General features: G+C 34.4%; 1 protein-coding gene across 1 annotated transcript in view; it reads left to right on the plus strand.

Annotated features, from left to right (window-relative positions):
• Positions 1–27,086, plus strand: part of MBOAT1 (membrane bound O-acyltransferase domain containing 1) — a 113,624-nt gene that overhangs the window by 19,049 nt on the left and 67,489 nt on the right. The window contains exon 2 of the mRNA XM_051970623.1: positions 26,766–26,911. Within this exon, the coding sequence (XP_051826583.1) occupies positions 26,766–26,911 (146 nt within the window). The remainder of the gene's footprint in view (positions 1–26,765; positions 26,912–27,086) is intronic.

Consider the following 27,086-nt stretch of genomic DNA (forward strand, 5'->3'; position numbering starts at 1 on the left):
CTGGTTTTTATCTCCTCTGTATTTTGAAAGCTTTACATTCAACATAGCTTAGCAATTATTAACAACAACAATAATAATTATAGATCTTTATCTATCTTTTCCCATACCATGGTGACTGCAACATCTGACCCCTACTTTTCATTCTACTATTTTAAATAGTGGTATAAACTGTTTCATAATTACACCAAAGAATATATGTATATCCCTATTTCAGTGACTTGTTTGGGTAATTGTGCTAAGGCATAAAGACCTCCTGTGAATACACAGTTGAAATTTGACATCGAGGCTTTGTTGTAGTTCCTGCCAGGAAGCTTTCAGAAATGTCATACCAAGTCATTGTTCATTTACTCCTTGCTGGGTGGTTTTTGGAGGTGAAGAGATGTGGAGAAAGGCAGTGATGGCAGGTCTGAAGCGGGGAAAGTAACCCTGTGGTTTATTCTTCAGCCAAGTAATTGCAATATGACAAAGAAATTTCTTACTAAATGTTCCTTGCCAGTGGAGCACATTTTAAAGGGAGGATGGACACAGCAATGTAGGCTATTTGTAGCCTTTTCTTTTCCCATATAGCACATTTTTTTTTAATAACTCTGGTCATTTTGCCCAGGATCAGCCTTATGAGTGAGCCAAGTAGGGTGTTTTTGTGTCCTGAATATCATTCCTATTCTTAGTCAAGTCTAAGTTTTATCCTTTTGCATCAGTAAAAGCTTTTCCTTCCTTAAGAATCCCTTTAAATTCTCAGATATGCACTTTAAGTAATTCTTATAGAACTGTGGAACAATTTAGCTACTAATGACTTAAGATATTCTCTTTTTTAAATATGAAGAAACTGAGATGCAGATGCTGACTCACTGCTCAAGACTAGATTACACAGCTAGTAAATATTAGAGACTGGAATAAATATCCAGGATTTTTTATCCCATGGTCATTATTCTTTCCATCATTAAATTATACTGTCTTTTATCAGCAAAACCTTAGTTAACAGGTAATATCTTAGAGATCTGTTGGCATCCAGTTTAAAGGGAAAAAATATGATTACAGGATGGGTAGCTGGGGTAAGTGGGTGAAGGAGTCAGAAAGAAGAACACTTCTATTAGCCATAAATATTACCTAGTTGATTTTTTTAACACTCAAAGTCTTTTTGTTTATTGTGGCCTAAGTAATTCTTGAGGATTTCCATAAGAATTCTCACCCTTAAGTGGAGTAGATAGTGTATGAGGCAGACCTTCCTGCTTCTAAATATTTCCCCTACCATCTTATCATACTTATTAAAATTCTGCCAATCAAAATTTATTTTTTGGCTTAATAAGGTTTGCACTTCAAAATGCAGATAGATATCTCTAGAAGGGTTAACTCATTCTGTCTTGACTCGTTGTATTTTATAAATTAACTTAGTCAGATTGCATTCTTCCATCAGTAAGTCAAAATCAGCATAGTGTGGGAGTGGGAGTTTTGATTGGGAATTTTGATTGGGTGCAGGTAGTTTTGGAACATGAAACACTTACATAACATACATCTAATTAATGAAGGACTATTAACCAAGGAGTTTGGCTCTTCTTTCCTTCCTGGAAGATGTCTATATAAATTCATATTTCTCAGTTGACCTTCTTATCACAGAGTGAAAAGAAAATGGTCACCAGAAGCCATGTCTTTGCTGTTAGTATTTGGGAAAAGCCCAGTGCCATGTGTGTTAGATATGAATGACACAGCTCCATACTGTGGAGGGCATATTGGAATTGAGGAGGACATCAGCAGAATTGTCTCACATTTCATGTTCTTCAGCCTAATCCTATTCCTTTCCTGCCTTTGCTGCCCTCTGGAGTGACTTTCAGGGCAGTGCATTGGTATTGGGGTCATCCAGAGAGCCAGAAGGGCCTGAATATAGTCTGGGACAGAGTGGGAAGAACAATTACTTTCCCCAGACTCTCTAGGAATGCAATTTCACATTGTCTGTGCCAGCAAGTATTTTGGTAGAACTGCTTCCTGTCTCATGAGTGGGGAGTGGCAGAAGAATTGGGCTTCTCCTTTTCTCTTCAAACCCTTGTTTTTGAAATGAGGTGGGGAAAAATCGTGGCAGTCTTCTGCATAATTGTGTTAGTTTATTTTATTTATAAAGGACAGTTTTCTCATTCCAGGTTTTTTATTGCTAAAGCTAAAAAGAAAAATTCTGGAGTTCAAATCCAGGGTCTGTCTCAAGATCAAACAATATAGACGAGTAGTGTTGTTGAGTAGTACTTATTATTGAAACCCTATTACTTTTTACCTGTGGATGACTATAAATAAATATTTGGCATACTTTCAGATTACTATTGTTTGCAGTAAGATACATGTGGTACGCAAGATTCTTGTCATTCTTCTCAAAATGGGGAAGTGCTCAAGGTTGGCAGGTTATCATAATTGTCAGGCCAGAAACATCTATTCCCATGGAGGTAAAATTGTATTACTTCTGCTCCCATGGATACAATAAAATCTATTAGTTCCAGGTTGGGGGAAGGGATAGTCCTTCTTTCCTCCCTCCCTCCCTCTATACTTTCCTTCCTTCCTTTTTTCCTTCCTCTCTTCCTCCATTTCTCCCTTTCTTCCTCCATTTCTCTCTCCCTCTCTCCCTTCTTCTCTTCTTCCCTATCTCTCCCTCCTTATCTTCCTCTCTCCCTTCCTTCCTTCCTCCCTCCCTCCTTTCCTTCCTTCTTTCATTCCTTCCTTCCTTCTTTTCTTCCTTCCTTCCTTCCTTCCTTCTTTCATCCATTTATTTAGTTATTGGTTTCCTCTTTTGTCTCCTCCCTCTCCCCTACTCCCTTTTTCCATAAAGGTCAGGTCTGCCAGTGGCATCCAGAGGTTTCCATCAGCATTGTTCAATGCTGCTGGTGCTACTTAGGGCTATTAAAGGTTTAGTTGAACTCTGGCTTGTCTGCTCTGCTGATGAAAAACAAAAAACTGTATTTAAAAAAAAAGACCTTTAAACTTCTCCATCTTATTAAGTTGGAATAGCCAAAAGTTTAAATTTTGGATCACACTCCAGGTATTTTCCAAAAATAAATCATCACTACTGAATAAAATTTTCCATTTGGTATTGCTATCATTCTCAAATGCTATTACCATTTATCTGGTTACTTTTTTTTTTTTGGTAGACGATTTTCAAAAACATAATTTACCTTATAGATGTGTACTATCCACTTGCCTTTTTTATGAATTTTTTTTATTTTTACTGTTTTACAACATAAGGATTGTTTTCTATTCTTATCTGTTTGTGATTAGAGCCATAGACTATGGCTAATTAGGACATTTAGTCCTAAAACTATTATTATTATTCAAATTATTAGGACATTTAGTCCAGCTCTTTTCTTTTTACCAAAGAGGACACTGAAATTACATGAGGAAAGTGACTGTTAGAACCATCCTAGAATATCTAAACTCTTGTCTTCAGGCCTTATTCTTATATGATGCTTCTATGATGCTGGCTCATTGCTTTGATTTCGGTGGTAATGGTACATTGTTGTTACTCTTTTGGGATTTGTACGAAAATTTTAAATTGCATTGGAATGACTGTTGAATATAAGCCTGTGTTCTACATTTGAAATTTAGGCTTACAGACATATATGCTCAGATTATATGAAAATTGCAGATTTGATAGCAAGAAATTACTGAATTAATTATCTTGTTAGCCACTTAATAAGAAAAGTTGAGAAATTCAAATAATTTGCCCTCTTTTGTGAGAGAAGTGAGGACATTTGACCATATATAAATATTGTTATTTCACTGTAGCCTATATCAAAGTCTGTTTTTAGCTTCACTATTTCATTATATTATCCCTCTTATTTTCCATCAATGATGGAATAGCTGCTAATCCAAATTATTCATATTTTTCTTAAGACCCAAATTTGGTCCTTTTCTTTTACAAGTTATTTTACAGAAGAAAGTGTTTCTCAAGATTAGTAGGGAAGTAACAAACTGGGAAAACATCTTTACAATTAAAGGTTCTGATAAAGGCCTCATTTCCAAAATATATAGAGAACTGACTCAAATTTATAAAAAATCAAGCCATTCTTCAATTGATAAATGGTCAAAGGATATGAACAGACAATTTTCAGATGATGAAATTGAAACTATTACCACTCACATGAAAGAGAGTTCCAAATCACTATTGATCAGAGAAATGCAAATTAAGACAACTCTGAGATACCACTACACACCTGTCAGATTGGCTAAGATGACAGGAAAAAATAATGATCAATGTTGGAGGGGATGTGGGAAAATGGGGACACTGATGCATTGTTGGTGGAGTTGTGAACGAATCCAACCATTCTGGAGAGCAATCTGGAATTATGCCCAAAAAGTTATCAAAATGTGCATACCCTTTGATCCAGCAGTGTTTCTATTGGCTTATACCCCAAAGAGATACCAAAAAAGGGAAAGGGACCTGTATGTGCCAAAATGTTTGTGGCAGCCCTGTTTGTAGTGGCTAGAAACTGGAAAATGAATGGATGCCCATCAATTGGAGAATGGCTGGGTAAATTGTGGTATATGAATGTTATGGAATATTATTGTTCTGTAAGGAATGACCAGCAGGATGAATACAGAGAGGCTTGGAGAGACCTACATGGACTGATGCTAAGTGAGATGAGCAGAACCAGGAGATCATTATACACTTCAACAACGATATTGTATGAGGATATATTCTGATGGAAGTGGATTTCTATGACAAAGAGACCTAACTGAGTTTCAATGGATAAATGATGGACAGAAACAGCTACACCCAAAGAAGGAACACTGGGAAACGAATGTGAACTATTTGCATTTTTGATTTTCTTCCCGAGTTATTTTTACCTTCTGAATCCAATTCTCCCTGTGCAACAGGAAAACTGTTCGGTTCTGCAAATATGTATTGTATCTAGGATATACTGCAACATATTTAACATATATAGGACTGCTTGCCATCTTGGGGGGGGGTGGAGGGAAGGAGGGGAAAAAACGAAACATAAGCTAGTGCAAGGGATATGTTGTGAAAAATTACCCTGGCATGGATTCTGTCAATACAAAGTTATTATTAAATAAAATAAAATTAAAATTAAAAAAATTAAAAAAAAAGAAGAAAGTGTTTCTTCTTTGTAACTCAGAATCTCTGTGCCTATATTTATCCTTTCCTCCTTCCTTCTTGTCCTAGAGACTTTCTCTTCTTGCCTTTTCCTTGTAATCTTGAGTCTATCCCTTTACCCCTCCTTAGGAATTTGTTTTATCTATTACATCTTCATTTTTTCTTTTTCCTCTGCCTTCTTTATCATGAGTGTATGTTAATAGCTTCTCTGTTAGTGATTGAGATCAGATCAGCTGTACCTTGCTTTGAGGGAGAGCATATTTAGGTGAGATCACGGATTAGAGGACAGTTCTGGAGGACAGATATCAAAGCTAGCTAACTTTTAATGTCCTCCATAATTCAGAGAATATGGGAATAAATGGCAGGATAAGTCTCAAAGGGTTAGAGTAACAGTTTGGGTATGATAGTCCAGTAATTCTTTGTGCTGTAATGTGTGATATCTGGCTGTTGACAATGTTGAGAGTCATGCTTGTAGTATGTCTATGTTTACCACATGGAATGTATGTGGTTCTGCAGTTAAGTCCAATGTGGCTTCAGTTCTGTCATAGAATATTAAAAACAAGAACAACATATAAACATTGATGATTGTGTTATAGATTCAGTCTAACCTGCCTTTCTTACCTTCATCTGTTGAATTCAATTCCTAGTCCATGGAGGCTGGAAGCTTGGCTGGAAGCATTAATAGATATTGTTTACATTAAAATGATCTTCTCTTATCTCTACTATCTAAGCTCTTGCTCCTGCCTTTACTTCCAAGCTTCTTTAAGGTAGGAAAATAGTATTTGCCCGCATTATGTCATAAAAACTGATCTCTCAGAGGTCAACAGTAATCTATTTTCCAAATTCAGTGGCTTTTTCTTAGTCTTCTTTGTGTAGCTGACATGTTAACTTTGCTGATATCACCATTGTTCCTAGACTTCTGTAACATGTAACTGTTTTCGTTTTTGTCTTCTTCCTCCAAGAAAGAGGCTTTCCTCTAAAGTTTCTGCTTACTGAATGAAAAACTGCCTTTTTGTCATTTTTCCTCATCTGTCTCTCTGTCTCTGTCTCTCTGTATGTCTTCCTCTTCCAACCCTTCTCCATTTCTTTTCTGTCTCTGTCCTTCTGTTACTGTTTCCCTCTCCCTCTCTTTGCTTTATTTCTCTCTCTCATTCCTCTTTCTCCTTCTCTTTCTTTTTCTCCTGTTTCTTCTCCTCCCTTCTCCTTTTCCTCCTTTTTTTTCCTTCACTGTGCAATGAAAATGGCTTTCTGGAAAAAAAATTGGTACTTCTGATGTTCATTTAACCAATTAATCCTACTCAAAAGGAAGTGATCTAGAGCTCATATTGATATTTGATCAATTAACCAGGACATATTAAGTACTGGGGATATCAATAAAAGTGATAAAACAATCCCTATTCTCAAGGAGCTTAGCTTTTAATGGGAGAGACAACAAATATATACAAGTGTATAGAATAAACGCAAAAAGAATAAAATTAAGATCGTTATAGAAGGGGCACTACTAATTGAGGGGAATCAGTAAAAGTGATTATTTTAAAAGGGAGTGTTTTGGCTGTGGCTTGAAGAGAGAGATTCTGTAAAGTAAAAGTGAGAAAACAATTCATTCTAGTCATAGGCGATAGTCCCTAGAAAGAAATGAAGATGGGAAATGGCATGCCAGTATGAAAAAAGAGAAAAGACCAGTTTGTCTGGATTCCTGAATATGGGAGGGGCAGAAATGTGTAACAAAGTTAGAAAAAGAAAGATAACTTTCTCTATATATTAACCCAGAAAATGTAAAGATACTGTAGCTATATAAAAGGATGATTCATAGGTTCTTGTTAGCGGGGGTGAATGAAGGAATTGGTGAAGTTGATTTCATCATGTGCCTGAAAGACTATTTTCAGTAGTCAGATTTGGATGATAATGGAGCAGAATAACATTCACCCCAAGCTGATCAGACTCTATGATTTATTGAGTAACATAAAATCATTGAGGGACATACAGGAAGATGTATATGTTTAGATTTGCTTCATTGGTGTAATGAATGGATGCAATGGATGCTAATCCCGAGTAATGGCAAACCCAGGTGGTCTGAGAGAGTGTGGTAGAGTAGTGCATATGTTATATTCATACTCACATTTTTGGGTTCTGCCAGGCTCTTTGGTTTACTAGTCATAGATAGTTATCTTGCTTGTGCCCTTCCTCCTCTGCCATTTGTCTTCATATCTCAGAGAAAAGGGCTGAGTCCAACCAGCCCATCAGGCATTGCTGTGGTAATTTTAATTTACAGAGCTATTGATGAATATAAGTAAATAGACTAACAGAAATACACCTGGAGTTGAGTATTAATATTTGTTGCAGAGGAGGATAGGATTCAATGAAAGACTCAACAAGATGACTAAGTCAACATTTATATTGATATTTCATCACTTCAGTGGGGAGAATGGTGAATACTATATTGAAAAATATGGTTCAGAAGCAAAAAATGAAGGCTTCCCAGGGCTTACAAAGAGAAAAAACATCATATCTGTAGATTATCAAGTACAAAACTATATGGTTTCAAAGAGATGAGTACTCTGCATTGTCATACAACAAAAAAAAGATAGAATTCATTGTATCTTAAAATAGAGGGTATGATTGTGTGGGAGACATTTCAGAGCAGTTTGGTGCAATAAGACTGCTGACAAGGTCAAAAGCAATACCAAATTAGAGAAAAGGACAAAACAAAAGCAATGTGTATGATTGAAGATGCTTCAATTTAACCTGTCAGACAAGTGGAAAAAGTAATTCTAATTCTATCATTTTTTTTTAAGAGTTTAAGTGATTCAAAGTATTTGTAAAGAAGCTAAAATGCCCCTTAATCAGTAGCAGTTGATCTTACCAAGCAGTAGCCAAATGCACAGTAGCCAAGACAAGGCATTTGAAAAAATATGAGAGAAATATGATAAAAGATGATGAACATTATCACTTTAAAAAGATAGCAAAAGGCAGATTAGGAAAAAAAAATCTAACAGAGAGGTTGGTGGAGGATCCACTAACACAGAGCAGAAAAAATTAGGGGGAAACATACATGCAAAATGGCAGAAATCTACCAGCATTTCTATGGGGATTTTTTTGTCATTGTATCAAATGTAGAATTATTTGAATTTGCCACTTTAGTGCCCCATATCCTTTGTGAGGAAATGACAGCCCAATATAATAGATAGAAACTTCAAAGCTGGGGAGAATTTGGGGTCAAAATCTTCCCCTTATAGATATTACTGTGTGATCCTGAGCAAGTCATTTAACCACTCAGTATTCTCAACAATGCTGTGAGACTCTAAATTGTAAAGATGTGCTGACTTAGATTATTCAAAATAATATCTTCCTTATGAGTTTTTGTATCAATAAAATAACTTTTCATTTGGTTTAAGTTAAGAAGATGGAGTGAGAAAGAATGACTAGACACATCTTGAAGAAATATGTGCTGATAGCAGTGCAGTTTTAAATTTCAAAGGAATAGAAAAAAAATCATGGAAAGTACCATTACTTCCCAATCCCTTCTCCAAAATTCTACCGAGACCACATCAGCAACTATCAACTTTATTTTCTCATGTTTATTTGTACTTTCTCACTTCTATAAATTCTTGAGTGAACTAGGAGAGTGTTTAGTGTCTGTCTAATTAAAATATGAGAAAGGAATTGGCAGACTTTTGAAGATGATTTTCTGCTGAATACTATATCTTTACTGTCATCAAACTGTCTTAGAAGTTCAGAGAGCATAAGCTTTTGCCTTGTTGGTTTTTTATTGCTTTTAAAAGTACCTAATTTAATAAAATAAAATCCTAAAAGACTTTCTTGAAATCAGCATTTTCTTTTATACTATCAAAGAGATCAAATTGCGAATCTGATATTTAATCAAGAGAAGTATAAAATAGTGAGACATCCTCATCAAAGGTATTCATCACAAGTATGAAGAATGTCTTCTCTTGATCGCAAATAGACGAGGTAAGATTTTCAAGATGGAATTGTTCAGTGATAACGTGCTTGCTGCATTAAACAATGAAGACTTCTCAATGAAATCTGGGGTCATTTGAAATAGATTGGCCTATCTGTACAAAATACAATAGATGAAAAACATGTCCTCACATTATGACATACAGTTATATGGGATTATCTGCTGGTGGTAACTGGTTGGTTTCAAGGGAGGTGGGCTCTGTCTCCATAATGAGTACTTCCTTCAGTCATAGCTATGGAGGCTGAACTAGTGGCTTGAGGGGACGTTGTTATTTCAAGGCTTCTCAGTTCAGAGTCCTAGACTATCTTCATTGAGCTCTGAAGGCATATAATGTTTGAGGCAGTGGAAATGGTTTGATTTCCTGACATATGTTGTCTCTTGCTTCTCCCCTATGAAAGATAATTTTGGAATTTACTGGGGCACTAAAGATGGGGAAGGGAGAGAAGAATGGAGAAGACAGATCTGGGTAGCAAACTGCTGTGTGAGTGAAATGCTTTAGATAGCAAGTGACTAATATGAAGGCATTTGATATATCCTCCAGTAGAAAGACCAAGACAGGCTTTTACTGAGTATTAGCATAATGGGACAGGCAATGAAACAGAACAGAAGAGATGTAATAGAAGCATTTGCAGTTATTTACTCTGGCACAGTTCTTGGACATTTAGACCTACACTGGAACTTTAGTGAGGATACTTTAAAGGGGTGTGGCAGTAAAACTTAGGCCCTACTTCTCTTAAAAAGGGATGCATAGTAACTAACTGGAAGTCTAGAGCTACTTATAAATTTTATTGTTATAAGAAGTATATTTTGAGACATTTATTTAACAATTGATTAGAATAATTCTAAATATTAGAATCCTTTGTTAGTCTATGTTTTGAAGACAAATATGTAAATATCACCTTTTTTTTAGTTTAATCTTAAGGATTATTGAACTTTCTGGAGTTGTGATATTATTTCATTGCTACTTCTGATTTCTTTCCTGCAAAAGTGGCAATGTTTTTACTTTTGAAATTAAAGTGAGTTAAAATTAATTTTGGCTTGAGAATTTTACAGTCGTCTTTGAAATACTTTGTTTCAAATGAACATTAGGATAGTCATTTCAAACCTGGGTTACATTTCTCATCATCCTGGGACATAAAAAAGAGTTTTTACCCCCCTTTTTTCTTGTTATTTGGTTTTCTGCAAAATGAGTATGGGGGCAACAATTAGTCTAGAATCAGGATTTCTTAACCTTTTTTGACTCTTGACCCCCTTTTTTTTGCCCAAGAAAGTTTTATGCAACCCCGATTATAGAGGTATACAAATCAAACATTTATTGATAAAAAAATCATAATTTTTCCACCCCCACATCCAGTTATATGCCCCACAGTTTAAGAAGCTTAAAAAAAAAAAACCTTGATGTTCTTGATGAAAAGGGTATAGGGACTGGTTAGGGCTAGGATTTTTTGGGAATCTAAAAAAAACTCCATAGTGGCTCTGATAACAATACTTTACAATAAATGATTAAAAACTGGCAACATTGGTTTTCCCTTGAATTGCCCTGCTCATACTGAAGCTTCATTTTTTTCTCTCCATCCCTTTTAACCCTCCCCTTTCACTCCCATTCCCACCCCTACCCTCATTTCTTCTCCCCAAATGACCTTTTATTCCCTACTGTGTATGTCTCCTTTCCTCTTTGCTACACTTTTTCATATTTATATTGATTTTTTTACATCATGTGCATATCTCATAAATACTTGATCATTCTCATGTTTGTCTATCCCTTTGGATTATTTTCACATTATGAATCTAATTTTGATGAATGACCATCTTCCCTCATAGTGCATTCCCTGTTCTTATATTTTGTTCCTGAAAACCTTTTCCTCCCATTTTCCTTGCACTCTCCACACATTATTCCCTATCTTCTACTCTATATCCCTAAATTCTCTGGACAAGTATTTATGTATTTCATTGATATATTTTAATCTCAGAGATGTTTTAGGCTACTGTGGGGATTGCTTATCTTTAAAAACTTCTTAGAGGTCTGAGCACTATGAAAAGAGAAAAAGATTAATCCATTTGTTTTTGGTTTTGGAGGCAGCTGGTTTTAGTAGAAAGAGAACCAATCTTGAAATCCATTCCCTACCTCACCCCCATTCTTCATGTAACCTTAGGCAACCCACTTAACTGCTTTATATTCCATTTTATCCATAGGGGAAAGACAGAATACCTATAGTCCATTTTCTTCATTCTATTGATATGAAACTGAATCATATAATATGTATGTGAAGCACTTTCTTAGATTCTTGGAAAATGAAATTTTTTGCAGTATCACTAGAGAACTGTGGGTCTTTATTAAGTATGTTAACAATAGCTGGCATTTTGGTAAGAATTCAATTATATAATCTGTAAGATCCTTTCCAAATCTGAGATTCTATAATTCTAACTACTTTAGTATCCCAGGGTAATGCAGGAAGTTTAGGACCCAAATTGCAAAGGCTATGTCTTTATTGCTATTCAGTTAATTAGGATGGTTAGATTAAGTGATTTCTAAAGTTTTTGCTCTCTCCATGATTTTGTAGGCTTCCCTAAATCTAGGCTTCTCTAGACTTGTCAAAGTAGTCAATTCGTATTTGTCTCCCCACAATTTTTATTTTTATCAGTTTTTTTTTTGTGGTTAATTGTATTTTAAATTTACTTACCTCTTGAGGCTTTAAAATCCTAAATAAATCTAAGCTAAAACCAGGAAATGCAATTATTTTAAATGTTGGCTTAATATATCTGGCCTTTTAAAACCACAGGATTAAACTCATGACTAAAATCTCATGATGAAATCATGGCTAATTTCATCGACAGATTGGATTCTGTGGTGAAATTGACTCTTGAATTATTCAGGAATTTATTATGCATTTTGCCCTCTTAGAAACTTAGATTTTAAAATCTCTATTGGAAGTCACTTCATCAACCCTGTACCATGGCTTTTGGTTTCTTTATGCTCTTTTCTACCATTGGCACCATGTGCCTGCTATTTCCCAAGACCCTTCTTTTTTCTTTTTCTTTTTTTTTATTATAACTTTTTATTGACAGAACATATGCCTGGGTAATTTTTTACAACATTATCCCTTGCACTCACTTCTGTTCTGACTTTTCCTTTCCCTCCCTTCACCCCCTCCCCGAGATGGCAAGCAGTCCTATACATGTTAAATATGTCCTAGATACAACAATATGTGTGCAGAACCGAACAGTTCTCTTGTCGCACAGGGAGAATTGGATTCAGAAGGTAAAAATAATCTGGGAAGAAAAAAATGCAAACAGTTTACACTCATTTCCAGTGTTCCTTCTCTGGGTGTAGCTGCTTCTGTTCATCAGTGATCAATTGAAACTGAGTTAGATCTTCTCTTTGTCGAAGAAATCCACTTCCATCAGAATACATCCTCCTATAGTATCGCTGTTGAGGTGTATAAAGATCTCTTGGTTCTGCTCATTTCACTTGGCATCAGTTCATATAGTTCTCTCCAAGCCTCTCTGTATTCATCCTGCTGGTCATTCCTTACAGAACAATAATATTCCATAACATTCATATACCACAATTTACCCAACCATTCTCCAATTGATGGGCATCCATTCATTTTCCAGCTTCTAGCCACTACAAATAGGGCTGCCACAAACATTTTGGCACATACAGGTCCCTTTCCCTTCTTTAGTATCTCTTTGGGATATAAGCCCAGTAGTAGAACTGCTGAATCAAAGGGTATGCACAGTTTAATAACTTTTTGGGCATAATTCCAGATTGCTCTCCAGAATGAAGACCCTTATTTTTTCACTAGCATTGCAGTACTTGGCTCACAGATGCTTCTTAGTGATTCATCACTGCTACTATCTTTCCTTTTCACCCTTTTCATCGTAGCCAATGAAATAATTGGTCTAGTTTAAAAAAATGAATAGGGAGAAAAGATATCCTTCTCACTTCTAAAATCAAAGGGTTGGACTAGATCAGGAGGTCTTAACTTGGAACCCATGAATTTATTAAAAATATTTAGACAACAGTTTCACTTGGTTTCCCTCTGTAACCCTGTTTATTTTATTTTATGCTTTTTATAAACATGATACTGAGAAGGGGTATATAGGCTTCCCTAGACTTGTCAAAGTGGTCAATTTGTTTCTTGTTTTCCCACCTTTTTTTTCTTATTTCCACAACTATACCAACAAAGTGTAGGTAGAGCTAGATGTAATTTATGACTCAAGAATTTGCCTGAGAAAAAATATCTGCAACATCTCTCTACCTCTAGAAAGAAGCAAATAAGAAGAGTTTAGGTATCTTTTGTAATCTTCCCTTTCATTTTTTCTGGTTTTTATAGAATTGAGAACTACTCCACTTTCCTATAACATATTCTTTGATATATTAGGATTTTGATAGCATTGAGAAAAAATATCTGCAACATCTCCCTACCTCTAGAAAGAAGCAAATAAGAAGAGTTTAGGTATCTTTTGTAATCTTCCCTTTCATTTTTTCTGGTTTTTATAGAATTGAGAACTACTCCACTTTCCTTTAATATATTAGGATTTTGATAGCATTGAGATCATCAGGCTGGCCACATGTCCCTGACACAAAAGAGAGGAAAACAATCAAGACAGATGAGAAAGAGAAAACAGAGTTGCTGAATTCTCAGTTATTTTCTCTGCCAGGGAGAATGATAGTTAGAATGGGAAAGAAAGAACAAAAATATCCAATAGAATATTGATATTCAAGATAAATAAAAAGATAGTAGAAGAATAGCTAAGCACTCTTGATGAACTCATGTTATCTGATCCAGATGAACTTCACTGTAAAGTAGTGAAAGTACAGACAGATGTGAATGCTGAGCCATAGTTGGTAAACTTTGAAAGTGTGCAGTATGGGAGAAATACGTTAGAGCAATATAGAGCAATATAATATACATACTAAATGTAGCCATGCTTTCAAAAAAAATGGAAGAAAATCAAAAATGCAAGTTAATAGCTAGTAAGCATGACTTTGATTCCTGACAAAATGCTGTAACAGTAGTGACATTTCAAATAGAAATGGAACTAGAATATTGATTTAGAAAACTACAAATTGATATTATGTTGTATTATATTGTTATTTATTTTGTAAAACGTTTCCCAATTATATTTTAATCTGCTTCAGAGTAAGATTGATACCTCTGTTCTAGAATATAGTATCAAAGAGATGTTTAGTGAACTTCTGGAAAAGGACTTGGTAATCACATAGTCAACATGACTTCATAAGGACAGGTTATGCCAGACTATTTTATTTTTTATTTTTTTAATTTTCCCCTTAAAGATACTAAATTGGTAAATCAGGAAATAGCCATAGATAAAGTTGAACAAGGTAGTTGATTAAAAATTTTCAATTCCTTCCTTTGGAAGTTATAGATTATTATATAGTAGATAGATTTGGAATTATTGGAATGACTGGACCCAAAGAATAGAGTCATTAGTAGTTTGATATTGAATTGAAAAGTAGTTTCTATTAAATATTCTAAGGAACTATTCTTAGCCAATGTTATTTTACTGTTCTTATTGATGACATATTTTAGATGACATACTTAACACATTTGTTTATGAAACATAGCTAGGAGGCATAATTGGCTCATTAGATGAAATACTCAGGATTCCCAAATATCTAAATCAAAAGGCTGGGCCAGATAGAAGTATGATGAAATTTGATTGAATAAGAAATCAGCCTCATATGTATAAGACTTAAAAGCCAGAGATGGATAACCACTAATCTAAAAAAAGATCTGTGGGTCAACAGCTCAGTAGTGTCATATGGCATTCAGAACATGCAATATGTATAATCTCAGGCTTTTTAAAGAGGTATATTATCCAGGAGTATGAAAAGGCTTACTTTATTCTCTCCTGCCCTAGTCAGACTAAATCTAGAGTGCTGTGGAGCTTAAAAAAATTGGGGATAATAAAACAAGTCTACTGTTTGTAAGGACATGGATAAGCTGAAGGCTATTCAGAATCAAGATGGGCCTTAAGAACATGCCATGAGAGAATTAATTGAAGAAATTAGGAATTGGGAATATTTAATTTGGAGAAGAGAAGATTTAAATGGGGCATAATATCTGTCTTTAAGTATTTGAAAGTCAGTTATATGGAAAGGGGAGGCTAGAATTCTTCTTCTTTGCTTTAGGAAGCACAACTAAGAGCAATGAGTAGAAGTGAGAAAGAGGCAAATTAAACTTAAAGTAAGGAAAAGTTTCCTACTAATTAGAGTTTTCCCCAAGCGTAATAGATCTCCTCAGGAGAAAAAGGGTTCTCCCATTTTAGAAGTCTCTAAGCAAAGGCAAATCTCTTTCCAAGAGTATTGTCAATGACATTTTTATTTTCAGGAACAAATAGATCCAAGATAACTTCTGAGATACTTTCCATGTACATTTTATATTGTTTTGTCCCAATTTACTCCCAACTTTTTGAGGGAGAAGATTATGTCATTAAAAAGTTTTATGTCCTTTGTATCTTAAACATGTTATTATATTTTATATGTTATATATAATATAATATTATATATTATAAATGTTGTGTTCAATTCAACTTGTTGATTATCAAGCTAAATATAAGGGAGAGTATATTGGAATGCTAAAATTGGAATTGGATAGGCAGCTGGGTGGCACCACAATGCATAGAGTCTTAGACCTAGAGTCAGGAAAACTCATTTTTGAGTTCAAATTTCGTCTCAAATAGTCACTAGATTGACCCTGGGCAAATCACTTATTCCAGTTTGCCTCAGTTTTCTCATCTGTAAAATGAGCTGGAGAAGGAATTGGCAAATCTCTCCAGTATCTCTGCCAAGAAAACCCCAAATACAGTTACAAAGAGCCAGATATGACTGAAAAACAATTGAACAACAACAACAAATCCAATCCTGCCTATCACACTAATAAGATATATCACTTTGAGCCTTACCTCTTTCTGTGTCTCATTTTCATTATCTTTAAATAAAGGGTTAGATAGACTTGATGATGTCCAAGCACTCTTTGAAGTTAAAAACTCTGTGATTCTAGGGTAACTTCCAGGGTTGTTTACATTTTAATTGAGGATTAAAAAAACCCATCTCTTATAGTGAATTCTACAAGAAAATAACAACATGGTGGAAGGAATTTGGGGTTTGGAAATTAATCCTTTGTATTCTTTTATTCCTACTGATACCTACTTCATGAGCCATAAACCCTTGCTCATGAACCACCCATGCGATAATTATGGCTTTGTCACTGATTAGCTGTGTATGACTTTGGAAAAGGTAGTTCACCTTTATGGTTCTTGGTTTTCTCCTTTATAAATATGAGTGGGTTTTAATAGATAATTTCCAAGATCTCTTTTAATCTAAATGCTCCATGATGTTTTGATTCTATCTATCCTTCCTATTGGTAGGATATATTGGCAAAAATTGTTGGGAAGTGCAAGGAGTTCATAAGTAGAGGAAGATAATTGACTTCAGTTTTACTAATAGAAACAGAGATTTAGAGCTGGAAGGGACCTTAAAGGGACCCTCTTACTCCAACTCTCTAATTTACAAATGAGGAAACAGACCAAGAGAAGTTAAGACATTTGTATTAGGTCAAATATATGGTGAGTGCCAGATGCTGTCCCAGACACTAGCTGGGTGATCACAGGAAAATTAATTCTCAGAATGCTAGTTTCCTCTGTCCACCTAAAAAGGGCATTATGGAGAAGGCACTTTGTCAACCCTAAAGCACTTAAGTATGAGTTTTTATTTTCATTGTCTCAATTTTATACAGAAATTGTATATATGTTACAAAAATGGATATATGTGCAGAAAATCCATCTCATATCAGTTTAAAAACTGCACCAAATTAAATGGAATTCTCCCTCTGAGAATTCACACAACTTCTCTTCACTTTGTTTTAGTGTGCCTAGAGATGACTCAGGCCCAACTTGCTTTGGCAGATATGTATTATGTATATTCAGACTCAGAAGATTGTTTACATGAAACACAGAGAGAGAGGATTTTAAAGGACTTTTCCATCCCAGAAATCTCAGCTATGTCTTCCAGTCTCATTGGATGAAGTCTTAATCCAAGCTTCTAAATTAGAAAAAGAACAAATTAAAAATCCCCAATTAAACACCAAAATGGAAATCCTGAAAATAAAAGGAAACATAAATAAAATTGAAAGTAAAAAGAATTGAACTATTAAGTAAAAGTAGGAGCTGGTTTTATGAAAAAAAATCCTGTAATTCCAGCAATATATTACAAAATCATAGGCTAGGACCAGATGGGATTTATACCAGCAATACATGGTTGATTCAAGATTAAGAAAACTATTAGCATAATTGACTACATCAATAATGACACAACTCATGATTATATAAATAAATGCAAAAAAAAAAAAAAGACTGACAAATTACAATACCTGTCCTATTGAAAACACTACAAAGCATAGAAATTAATGGAGGGAGCCTTTCTTGAAAATGATAATAAGTATCTATTTAAAACCAAAAGCAAGCATTATTTGTGATAGGGATAAACAAAGCTTTCCCAATAAAATCAGGAGTAAAGCAAAAATGTCCCTTATCAGTGCTATTATTCAATCTTGTAGTTATTATATTAGCTATAGTAGTAAGACAAGAAAAAAAATTGAAGGAATAAGAATAGATGAGGAAAGAAAATATTTCTTTGTAAATGATATGATGGTATATGTAGAGAACACTAGAGAATCAACTAAAAAACTAGTTGAACAAATGAACAACTTTAGCAAAGTTGCAGGATATAAAATAAACCTACACAAATCACTGGCATTTCTGTATATTACCAGCAAAGTTTAGCAGCAAGAAATAAATTCTATTTAAAATAACTGTAGATAATATAAAATTCTTGAGAGTCTATCTGCTAAACATACCCGGGAAATATATAAACATAATTACAAAACACTTTTCACATAAGTAAAGTCAATCTAAACAATTGGAAAAATATCAATTACTCATGGGCAGTCCAAGCGATTATAATAAAAATGCCAGTTCCACCTTCTTTAGTTTACTTTTTTTGGTGCCATATCAGATTAAACTATTAAATAATTATTTTATAGACCTAGAAAAATAATAACAAACTTCATCTAGAAGAGCAAAAAGTCAAAAATATCAAGGGAATTAGTGAAAAAAATATTAAGGAAGGTGATCATATTTCAGACAATATCACAAAATGGTAATCATGAAATCTGGTACTGGCTAAGAAATAGAGTGGTAGATAATTGGAATAATTTAAATGCGCAATACTAGTAGTAAATGACAATAATAATCTTGTATTTGATAATCACAAAGATCCAAGCTTTTGGGATAAGAACTCAATATCTGATAAAAATTGTAGGGAAAACTAGAAAGCAGTTTGACTGAAACTAGTCACAGACCATCTCATATTGTATCTAATATAAGGTCAAAATGGATAAATGATTTAAATACAGAAGGTGATATAAATAAATTAGGGGAGCATAGGAACAGGTATTTGTCAGATACATGATTAAGGAAAGAATTTATATCCAAACAAGAGAGAGAAAATATTACACAAAATAAAACAAAAATTTTAAGTACATGGAATTAAAAAGCTGTTTAACAAATAAAACTCTATGCAAGTAAAATTAGAAAGAAAACAAGAAACTAGGAAAAAATTTTCAGCAAGTTTTTTTGATTATGGCTTCATTTCTCACACGTATAGAAAACTGAGCCAAATTTATAAAAATAAGAGCCATTCCCCAGTTGATAAATATCTTCAAGCTATGGACAAGCAGTTTTCAGAAGAAATCATGGCTATCAATAATTACATGAAATAAATTGCTCTAACCTACTACTGATAGAGAAATGAAAATTAAAACAATTCTGAGATGTCACCTCACACCCATCAGAATGGCTAAAATGATTGAAACAGATAATAATAAATGCTGTTTGGGATGTAAAAAAAATGGGACATTAATGCACTATTGGTGAAATTTTGGATTTGTTCAATCAATCTGGAGAACAATTTGGAACTATGTCCAAAGGGCTACAAAAGTGAATATATCCTTTGACTAGCAGCACCACTACTAAATCTGTTTCCCAAAAGGATCAAAGAAAAGAGCCTATTTATACAAAAGTATTGATGGTACTGAGAGTAGCCATGCGTAACTTGTGGCATGGTTGAACAAGTGGTTGCATATGATTGTACTGGAATACTATTGTAATATAAGAGATGATGAGCAGGATTATTTCAGAAAAATCCTTGGAAAACTTAAATAAACTGATGCAAAGTGAAGTGAACAGAACCAGGAGATCATTGTATACAGTAAGGGGACTCAGTTGTGAAAACCTTAGCTAATCTGATCAAGACAATGTTCCAAGACAATTCTAAAGAACCCATGATTTATATAATGCCATCTACCTCCTGATATAGAACTAATGACAGATTGAAGTATGGCTTTTAAAAATTTTTTTATTGTTTTATCTTTGCTGGTATTTTCTTTTGTGAGATGGCTAATTTAAAAATATGTTCTGCAAGACCTCACATGCATAATTAAAATTAAATTGTTTGCCTTCTCAAAGAGGGGAGGGGGAATTCCAGACTTTATCTTTATCTGTCTGTTTATCCATCTTAATCTATTTATCTTTCTATCTATCTATCCTTTTTTAAAAATACCTAGCCATATATTAATGTTAACCACTGTAATAATATTAGCAACACTGGAAACAACATTATTTGTCATTGATTGATAAGTGGCTAAAATATTGAAATATATGAATGTAATAAAATATCACAGCTCTTTAGAAGTCATGAATATAAGATTTCATAAAAACAATGAAAGAAACATGAATGTATAGTTAAATAGGCAAAACTAGGAATATAAGATATATAATCACTGGCTATGGAAACAAAGCTACAATTACAATTGTAATTAACTGTGCTACTGGGAAAAAATGAGAAAAGTTGTCTCTTCTACATTCCTTGGAAGAGTAAAAAAACTGTGAGGTACTGGATATTCTATTTATTGTACAAATATAACTATTAGTTGGTTTAATTTAATTGTTTCCCCCCAAGAAAAAAGCACCCTTCCTTTGAACTTCCCTATTTTTGTTAAGAAAATCGCCATTCTCCCAGTTATCAACATTTGCAACCACAGTATTCTTCCTTAACTTCTCACTTTCAGTCTTCATATCAATCAAATATCAAATCAGTTGATAAATCCTGTAATTTATAACTTTATAACATCTCCCATAAATATTCCTTTTTCTTTATTTGCGTAACTATGATACTAGTTCAGGACTTCCTCATTTTTCCCCTGGACCATTACAATAGCTTTTTTTTTTCTTTTTCCACTTAGTAGTATTTTATTTTTTCCAATTACATGTAAACATTCATCTTTGTAAGATTTTTGAGTTCTAAATTCCTTTTTTCCCTTCCTTCATTGTATATGTACAGTCATTTTAAACATGTTTTCATATTATTAAATTTTAAAAGAAATTATTGTTAAAGTTTGTTACATAATTAGTAAATATTTAATTAAATAAAATTATATTTATATCTATATCTATATTTATATATTTTTTGCTGAAGCAATTGGGTTTAAGTGACTTGCCCAGGGTCACACAGCTAGGCCATGTTAAGTGTCTGAGGTCACATTTGAACTCAGGCCCTCCTGACTTCAGGACTGGTGCTGATTCCACTGTACCACCTGGATGCCCCCAAATAATTATGTTTTGAAAAGAAAAGACCAGGCTTCCAATAGGGAATTCAAGTAAGAAAACCAAGAAAAGTTGTAGTTTATAATAGTTCTCTGAATTGTTAAAAGGTATACATTTACAATTACTTCTTTTGTTACTAGATGGGGGAGTTTTGAGAGGTCGATGACAGATGTAGTGGGACCCTTTTTAAAAAAAAAAAAAAGGAAAGAAAAGAAAAAAAAAATCAAAGGATCTGGCATGGTGCTGGAGTAAGCCATAATTCATTTTGTAGTGGAAGGATTCTTTAACGTTCCCTGTGGGAATATCATTCATTTATCTTCTGTCCTGGAGAGCAAGAAATTTGTGAAATTTGTTTTTTCATGTGTCATAACAGAGACTTTAATTTAGTTGCTAGAGTCACCTCATTTGTTAGTATTTTTCCTCCTGTGAAATAATGAGAACTAAACGGAACATATAAGTCAATTGGAAGAGTCCTTTGGCTAGGAATTATGCATACTGATCACGAAACTTTTTTTTCTTCTTCAATATTTGCTTGTCCACTGGTGCATGGAAGAAATTGGCTGTTTACGAAGTAAAGGCATTTCTTGCTGACAGGCCTGAAGGAGTTTGGAATGAAAATGTACAAAGGATTCATTTTACTGTACAAGAGAATGGATAAAGCGTGGAGTGGTGGCCCGAGGTGACAGCAGGAAAGGCAATATAAAATTATTAAAAGTTGTAAAAAAAAAGTTTGTTTTCAGTTCTTTGCCATTCCTGATTAAGATTTATTTGTAAAATTTTCAAGTTTCAGCTTTCCTCTTTTCCTATTTGCCAAGGAGATACCATCACCAATAAAAGCATGGCTTGTTTAAATAAGAGATTCTTTAATTAGTCTAGTTTTGTCTTTGGAGCTATTCTAATCCACCACATATAAGGCAGTGTTCACAGAGGAGACATTCCAAGAAAAAGGATCGCCTGCTCCTCACTGGTAGGTTTCTGAAGCAGGAGACATAGTCGTATTCATTTTTGTCTTTTGTTGAAAGCAGTGTGCCCACATCTTTTTATTAGAGGCAAAGGGGAGTGTGTAAATGTAAAAGTTCCTTTTATTCCTGAAACACTGATTATTATTAAAAGAGAGGGGGAAAAGAACCAATCTCAACTAACATAACATTATGGGTGATAATCCAGCACACAACATTAAGGTAGAAAAATTTAATTAAAAACTTCATTAAAATGATATTATGATCACATCTTTGATTCAAGAAACAAGAAATTAAATGCTTTGATAAACCTTAAAACATGTGTGTTTTATTTCCTTAAAATCTCACAAGAATTGTGGAAAATTTAGTCTTTTATTAAGTGTGGGTTATGTCAGTCTAGTTTGTGTTTGGGAGGCTGAGCAAAACATCTGGACTGTCCTGAGCTGCATTATTTCCTTATGCACAAATACCCAAACAATACTTTGATTGTGCAGGACACATTGCTGGATTTCAAGAATAAAAGGATAGTTTTACCCTCCTGCTCTGTAGTGAATCAGTGGAAATGGAAAACTTTGAATGTGTGTATTAAAAACAAAATAAAAAACAATAACCACAACCCTCTGCCCCCCAAAACACCAAAATATAAAGTGTTTTAAAGGAGTATGCATTTTTTATTCCCTTTGAGTTCTAGTAAAATTGCCATTCTCTGAGAGCTGCCTAACCGCTTTGGATAGAGCTTTTGAAAAATGATTTCTTTCATCTTTTCCAATCTTCTTTGTATTCCTTGTCTGTGGGGAATATAATAACCTGATGCCTTTTTTCTGGCTTTGTCATGTGTGGAAGATTCAATATCTAAAAGTAACCCTAAATATTAGGAGGAAAATTATGATTATTAGCCTTGAGTGTGTCTTAAGGTGGTTTGGGGAAGAAGAGTAAGAAGCTAGTTAATTCTTTCTTGTGGAAGCACAGCAAAGGCATGTAGTAAGCACTTAATATATGTTTGTTAATTGATTAATTGGATATCGGCTGTAGGCCACTTTCTTTGATGCCTGAAGATACTTTCTTTCCTGAATTTTAAGGAATACATTATGCAGGAAGTAATTGTTTATTTCTTCTCAGTGTCACATTTTTCTGTGATTTGCCGTTCTTTTTAATGAGAAGAAACCTTATGAACTCCATGTGCTTAAGAAGCACTTGCTTTAAAGCTTGTATCATCTGGGACCAGAGGCTGACTTTCCATAGTTCCCTCCCTTTCCTTTTCATAGGAGTACATTTCTCTTCATTTGAACTCCTGAATAAAGCTTCCTAACACCAAACCAGTCTATTCACTGTGTCACCTAGCTGTGAGCAATGCAATAGGTGTCAGTAAATATTGGCGAATTGACTTGCATTGGGTGGGGTAAACTTCCCTCTCTGTTCTCTATCTATACCTTTTGATATGAACCTCCAGGGCTGGAAGAATGACTTCATGTTCATTTAGACATATTTGTGGCTTTCTTGGGTTACTCACTGTTGACCTCAAGATTTGTGATTTTGAGCAAGTGATAATTTTTCAAGTACATTTTGTGAGTCATATGCAGGTAGTCAGACTGGTTGTTCAGTTGGACTAAATTAAACAAAAAGATATGTAACTTTTCTATAATAATGAACATTTATATAGCATTACTCTGTACAAGGAACTGTGCTAAATGATTAACAATTGTTGATCTTCATAACAACTCTCAAGGGTAAGGTGCTATTATTTTAAGCATTTTTCAAATGAAGCAGACAGGAGTTAAATGGTTTGCTCAGAGTCAAACAACTAGTTAATGTCTGAAGTTGGGTTAATGTAGGGGATATTTTATGTATGTGTATATTTTGTATATATGTTAGAGTATAGCTAAGGAGCATCTGGGTTCACATTGAGGGAACATCAGGAAATGAAGTACCACAAAATATTAGAAAAAATTTGTTATCGAATGGAGATAAGTAAATATTTCCCACAGCAGATAAGAGCTCTAGCAAAGAGCTTGCAAAACAGTTATATATAAGAAACCTTTTGTATCATTGATACTGTCTCGACTGACTCTTCAACTACCCACATTAGGGTAATCAGTCCCCTTTATTCAGCCTGCCTCTAGTTTACAATGTAGAGAATATGTTAATTCTCTAAATAATTATAGAAAATATTGATTAAGAGGTTCGGCTGGACAGTAAAGTGAAAGCTGAGTTACCACCTAGTGATCAAGTGGTGATAGTTCTGCTGCTGGCTGGCTTCAGACAGCAGTTACAAAAACTTTATGAAAGTCTTTATAAAGAAAGACTTCTGGAAATCCCTTGTCTTTTGCAAGCATCTCTCTGAGAACAAAGATTGAATAAATTTTCTTTTCTATGATATAGACTTCTGGATTGAAGATTTACATATTCAAAGACTTTGTGACAATTTGGGAAACTTTTATAGGAAATTGGTCTTCAGGCATACCCCAGCTCTAGTCCCATTGGGAATTCCTGGAGCAAACCCCAGTGAAAACAGAAAGGCAACTTATGATGGAGGATACACTAAGAGGGTTGCTTCAGTTCTTTCCATTTCTCTTTAAATTGTAATTAGTTTTTTTTTTTTTGAAGTAAAAGGAATATCAAATCTCCACCTCTGTCCCACAACTATATTAGGCATGTTTTAGCTTGGATGCAAACTCTGGTCCTCCTGACTACAGGGCATATGTTCTATCCACTGCAACACTTAGCTGCCCTGGATGTAGTCTTGATATGGGACAGATGTCAAAATCATTTGAGCATGATTTCTGAGAGGCTACTTCCTATTAACAGGCACAGTGTCATCCTTTTCATTAAAGCATCATTCAGCTTTCCACAGAGCATCTTGACCTCCTCCCAAAGCTTCAATATCTTCCTGCTATTATGTACCCTTGATTTATATGTAGGAAAAGTGCTGTCTTTTGGGTGACTGGGTGAAATTAGTAGCCCCCCTTGTTAGATATCCATCTGCCTGTAGCTCTGCCCAGTCTCTTAATTCCCGCACCTCTAAGTCACTTTTGTTATTGCCTGAGGATGCTGAATAGTTTCTGTTCTTGTAGTTTAGTGAGAACATTCTCAACACTGAAGGTCCATCCCAGGTACCTGGGGGGAAATAAATGATCTGTTGCTTAAGTACCACTTTTTGATGTCACTTTCCTCTTTCATAGTTTATAGGGGATTGCCTTTTCCTACTCCTCTCTCCAAAAAGCTTGCCTCATCCCTGGGGCTCATGTTTGTGCTGTCTATGCCATTTATTGTAGTCCATGAAGGGACTGGGTCCAGCTTGTAGCAATATCAAGGAAAAAGAGCCACTACATGGTAGCAAATTTCCATTAAATGGAATGAACTCAGTTTTCTCAAAGTTGGAAATATCTTCCAGCTAAAACTTGAGAAAGAACTACCAGGAGAGCAATCTTACAGAGAATCAAACACAGCTAGTCAGATCAGTCTCCAGAAGGTTTACACACGATTTACACATAAGAGAATTTCTGCTGGCTGAATTCAACTCTTGGTTACTACCTAACTGAACAAGTATTGATCAGTCTACTTATTGAGACTGTAGTTATGATTACAGATAAAGCCAATGTTTATCCTGACTTTTCATCTGGTGTCTTCTGTAATTCCCTGTCATCCAAAGGGAGATGGGGAAAATAAGAGTTAAAAAGATCTTTTCTATTTTTAGTGCAGCAAGAGTGGAGAAATATGCCCCTTAAATAGTAAAGAGACCTTATATTCAATCAATAATTGAATTTCCACATTTTCAAACCTGGTTGAGTGAGAATGATGGTGCCACTAATAGAAATGGGGAAGTTAGGAAGAGGTGGAGGAGGGGAAGCAGTTGTGTATGGGAAGATGATGAGTTCAGCAAATACTTTGAAAAGGACCACAAATTCTCTGAATAGCATTTTGTTGGTTTGATTGAACTCATGGAAAAAAAGGTGGTTCGAAACACTGTAGTTTCTATGTAGAAAATTGGATTCTATCTGAGAATATTTTATGAGACCTGGGCCCTAAGGCAAAGGAATCTCTAGTTAGGCAGTATAGTTAGTTCACTGGAAACCATTGTTGGTATCTAAATTTAGCCAAATGTTTATACATTTGCTAATTCTCTTTCTGGTTGAGTACTCGTTACATGAATCACATCTGAAGTATTTAGATGGAATATTCAGGAAAAACATTGCAATTATGTAAAACAAATGGATAATTTCTGTTTCTTGTTTTAATTAATGGTTAGCTTTGTGTATTGGGAGTCTAATTTTTCTAAGTTCAAAAATGAGATAATTTTTTTCTTTAGATAAAAATACTCTTTTCTTTCTGGTCCAAGACATTATTTTGTATTTTCACCTTTCCCCTCATAAAGTATACCATATATTATAGGAGGCCATTGAAAATTTCTAAGGAAAGTAATTTATTTTGCATAGTTTAATTGTTTTGACATGTAAAGCTTAAAGCAGTACAACATCTGCTTCTAAGCTAAAGTAATCTAAAAAGAAATAAACCTGAATTTAAATGTTGCTTAAATGATAATAATCCATCATTCTAAGAGAGTCTAAAGAATATTTGATCAAAGTGATACTTGATAATAATCAAGTGTCTAATGTGGAAACTACTATATAGGGAGGTTTGTCATCATCCCTTAGGGGAAAGGAGCTTAGAATATCTGTAATTCAGAGCCAGAATAGTAAGTTAGACTGCTGGTTAAAATAAACAGCCAGTTAATTTCATGGTGAGCTTAAATTTCATCTTGACATCAAATAGTAAACACTTTTGGTAGAGTTAGAAAAGAAACTTTCACTGGTTTTTATAAAGTGGCCAAAAAACCCCTAAAAGCTTCTGTATTACTCATGCCTGCTAGTATAATAAAGCATGGTTTCTGTCCAGTCTTTCATACTCACCTGAAGTGAAATTGGAGGCAGGGGAAGGGAGAGGGCTAATTCTGAGATTCCACTAAAAGCCTAAAAATATTGAGATGCACGATCACCTGCATACACAAGCATGTAATGAAGGACTTTAATCTTAATCCTTGTTTTTTCAGGTAAATTTTGTGGCGTGCCAGCTCTTTGCTTTACTTGCTGCTTTTTGGTTCCGCATCTACCTGAGTCCTGAGAAGACAAGCTCTGCTATCCGTCATGCCTTTGCTGCCATTTTTGGAATCTATTTTGTTATCTTTTGCTTTGGATGGTGAGTATGAAACCTTATCAATACCATTATTTACTGTTTGGATATCATTATCTATATGCCACTACTCTATCTGAACTTCCATTTATTTTACTGTGCTAGTTGGACAGTTGCTTTAGCCTGAGAAAGAAACATTGTTAAAATTTTCTTCTATAGAGATAGGTATGAACAAGCAAAA

This window comes from Antechinus flavipes, chromosome 1, assembly GCF_016432865.1.
Source record: "Antechinus flavipes isolate AdamAnt ecotype Samford, QLD, Australia chromosome 1, AdamAnt_v2, whole genome shotgun sequence".
Classification (NCBI taxonomy): Eukaryota; Metazoa; Chordata; class Mammalia; order Dasyuromorphia; family Dasyuridae; genus Antechinus; species Antechinus flavipes.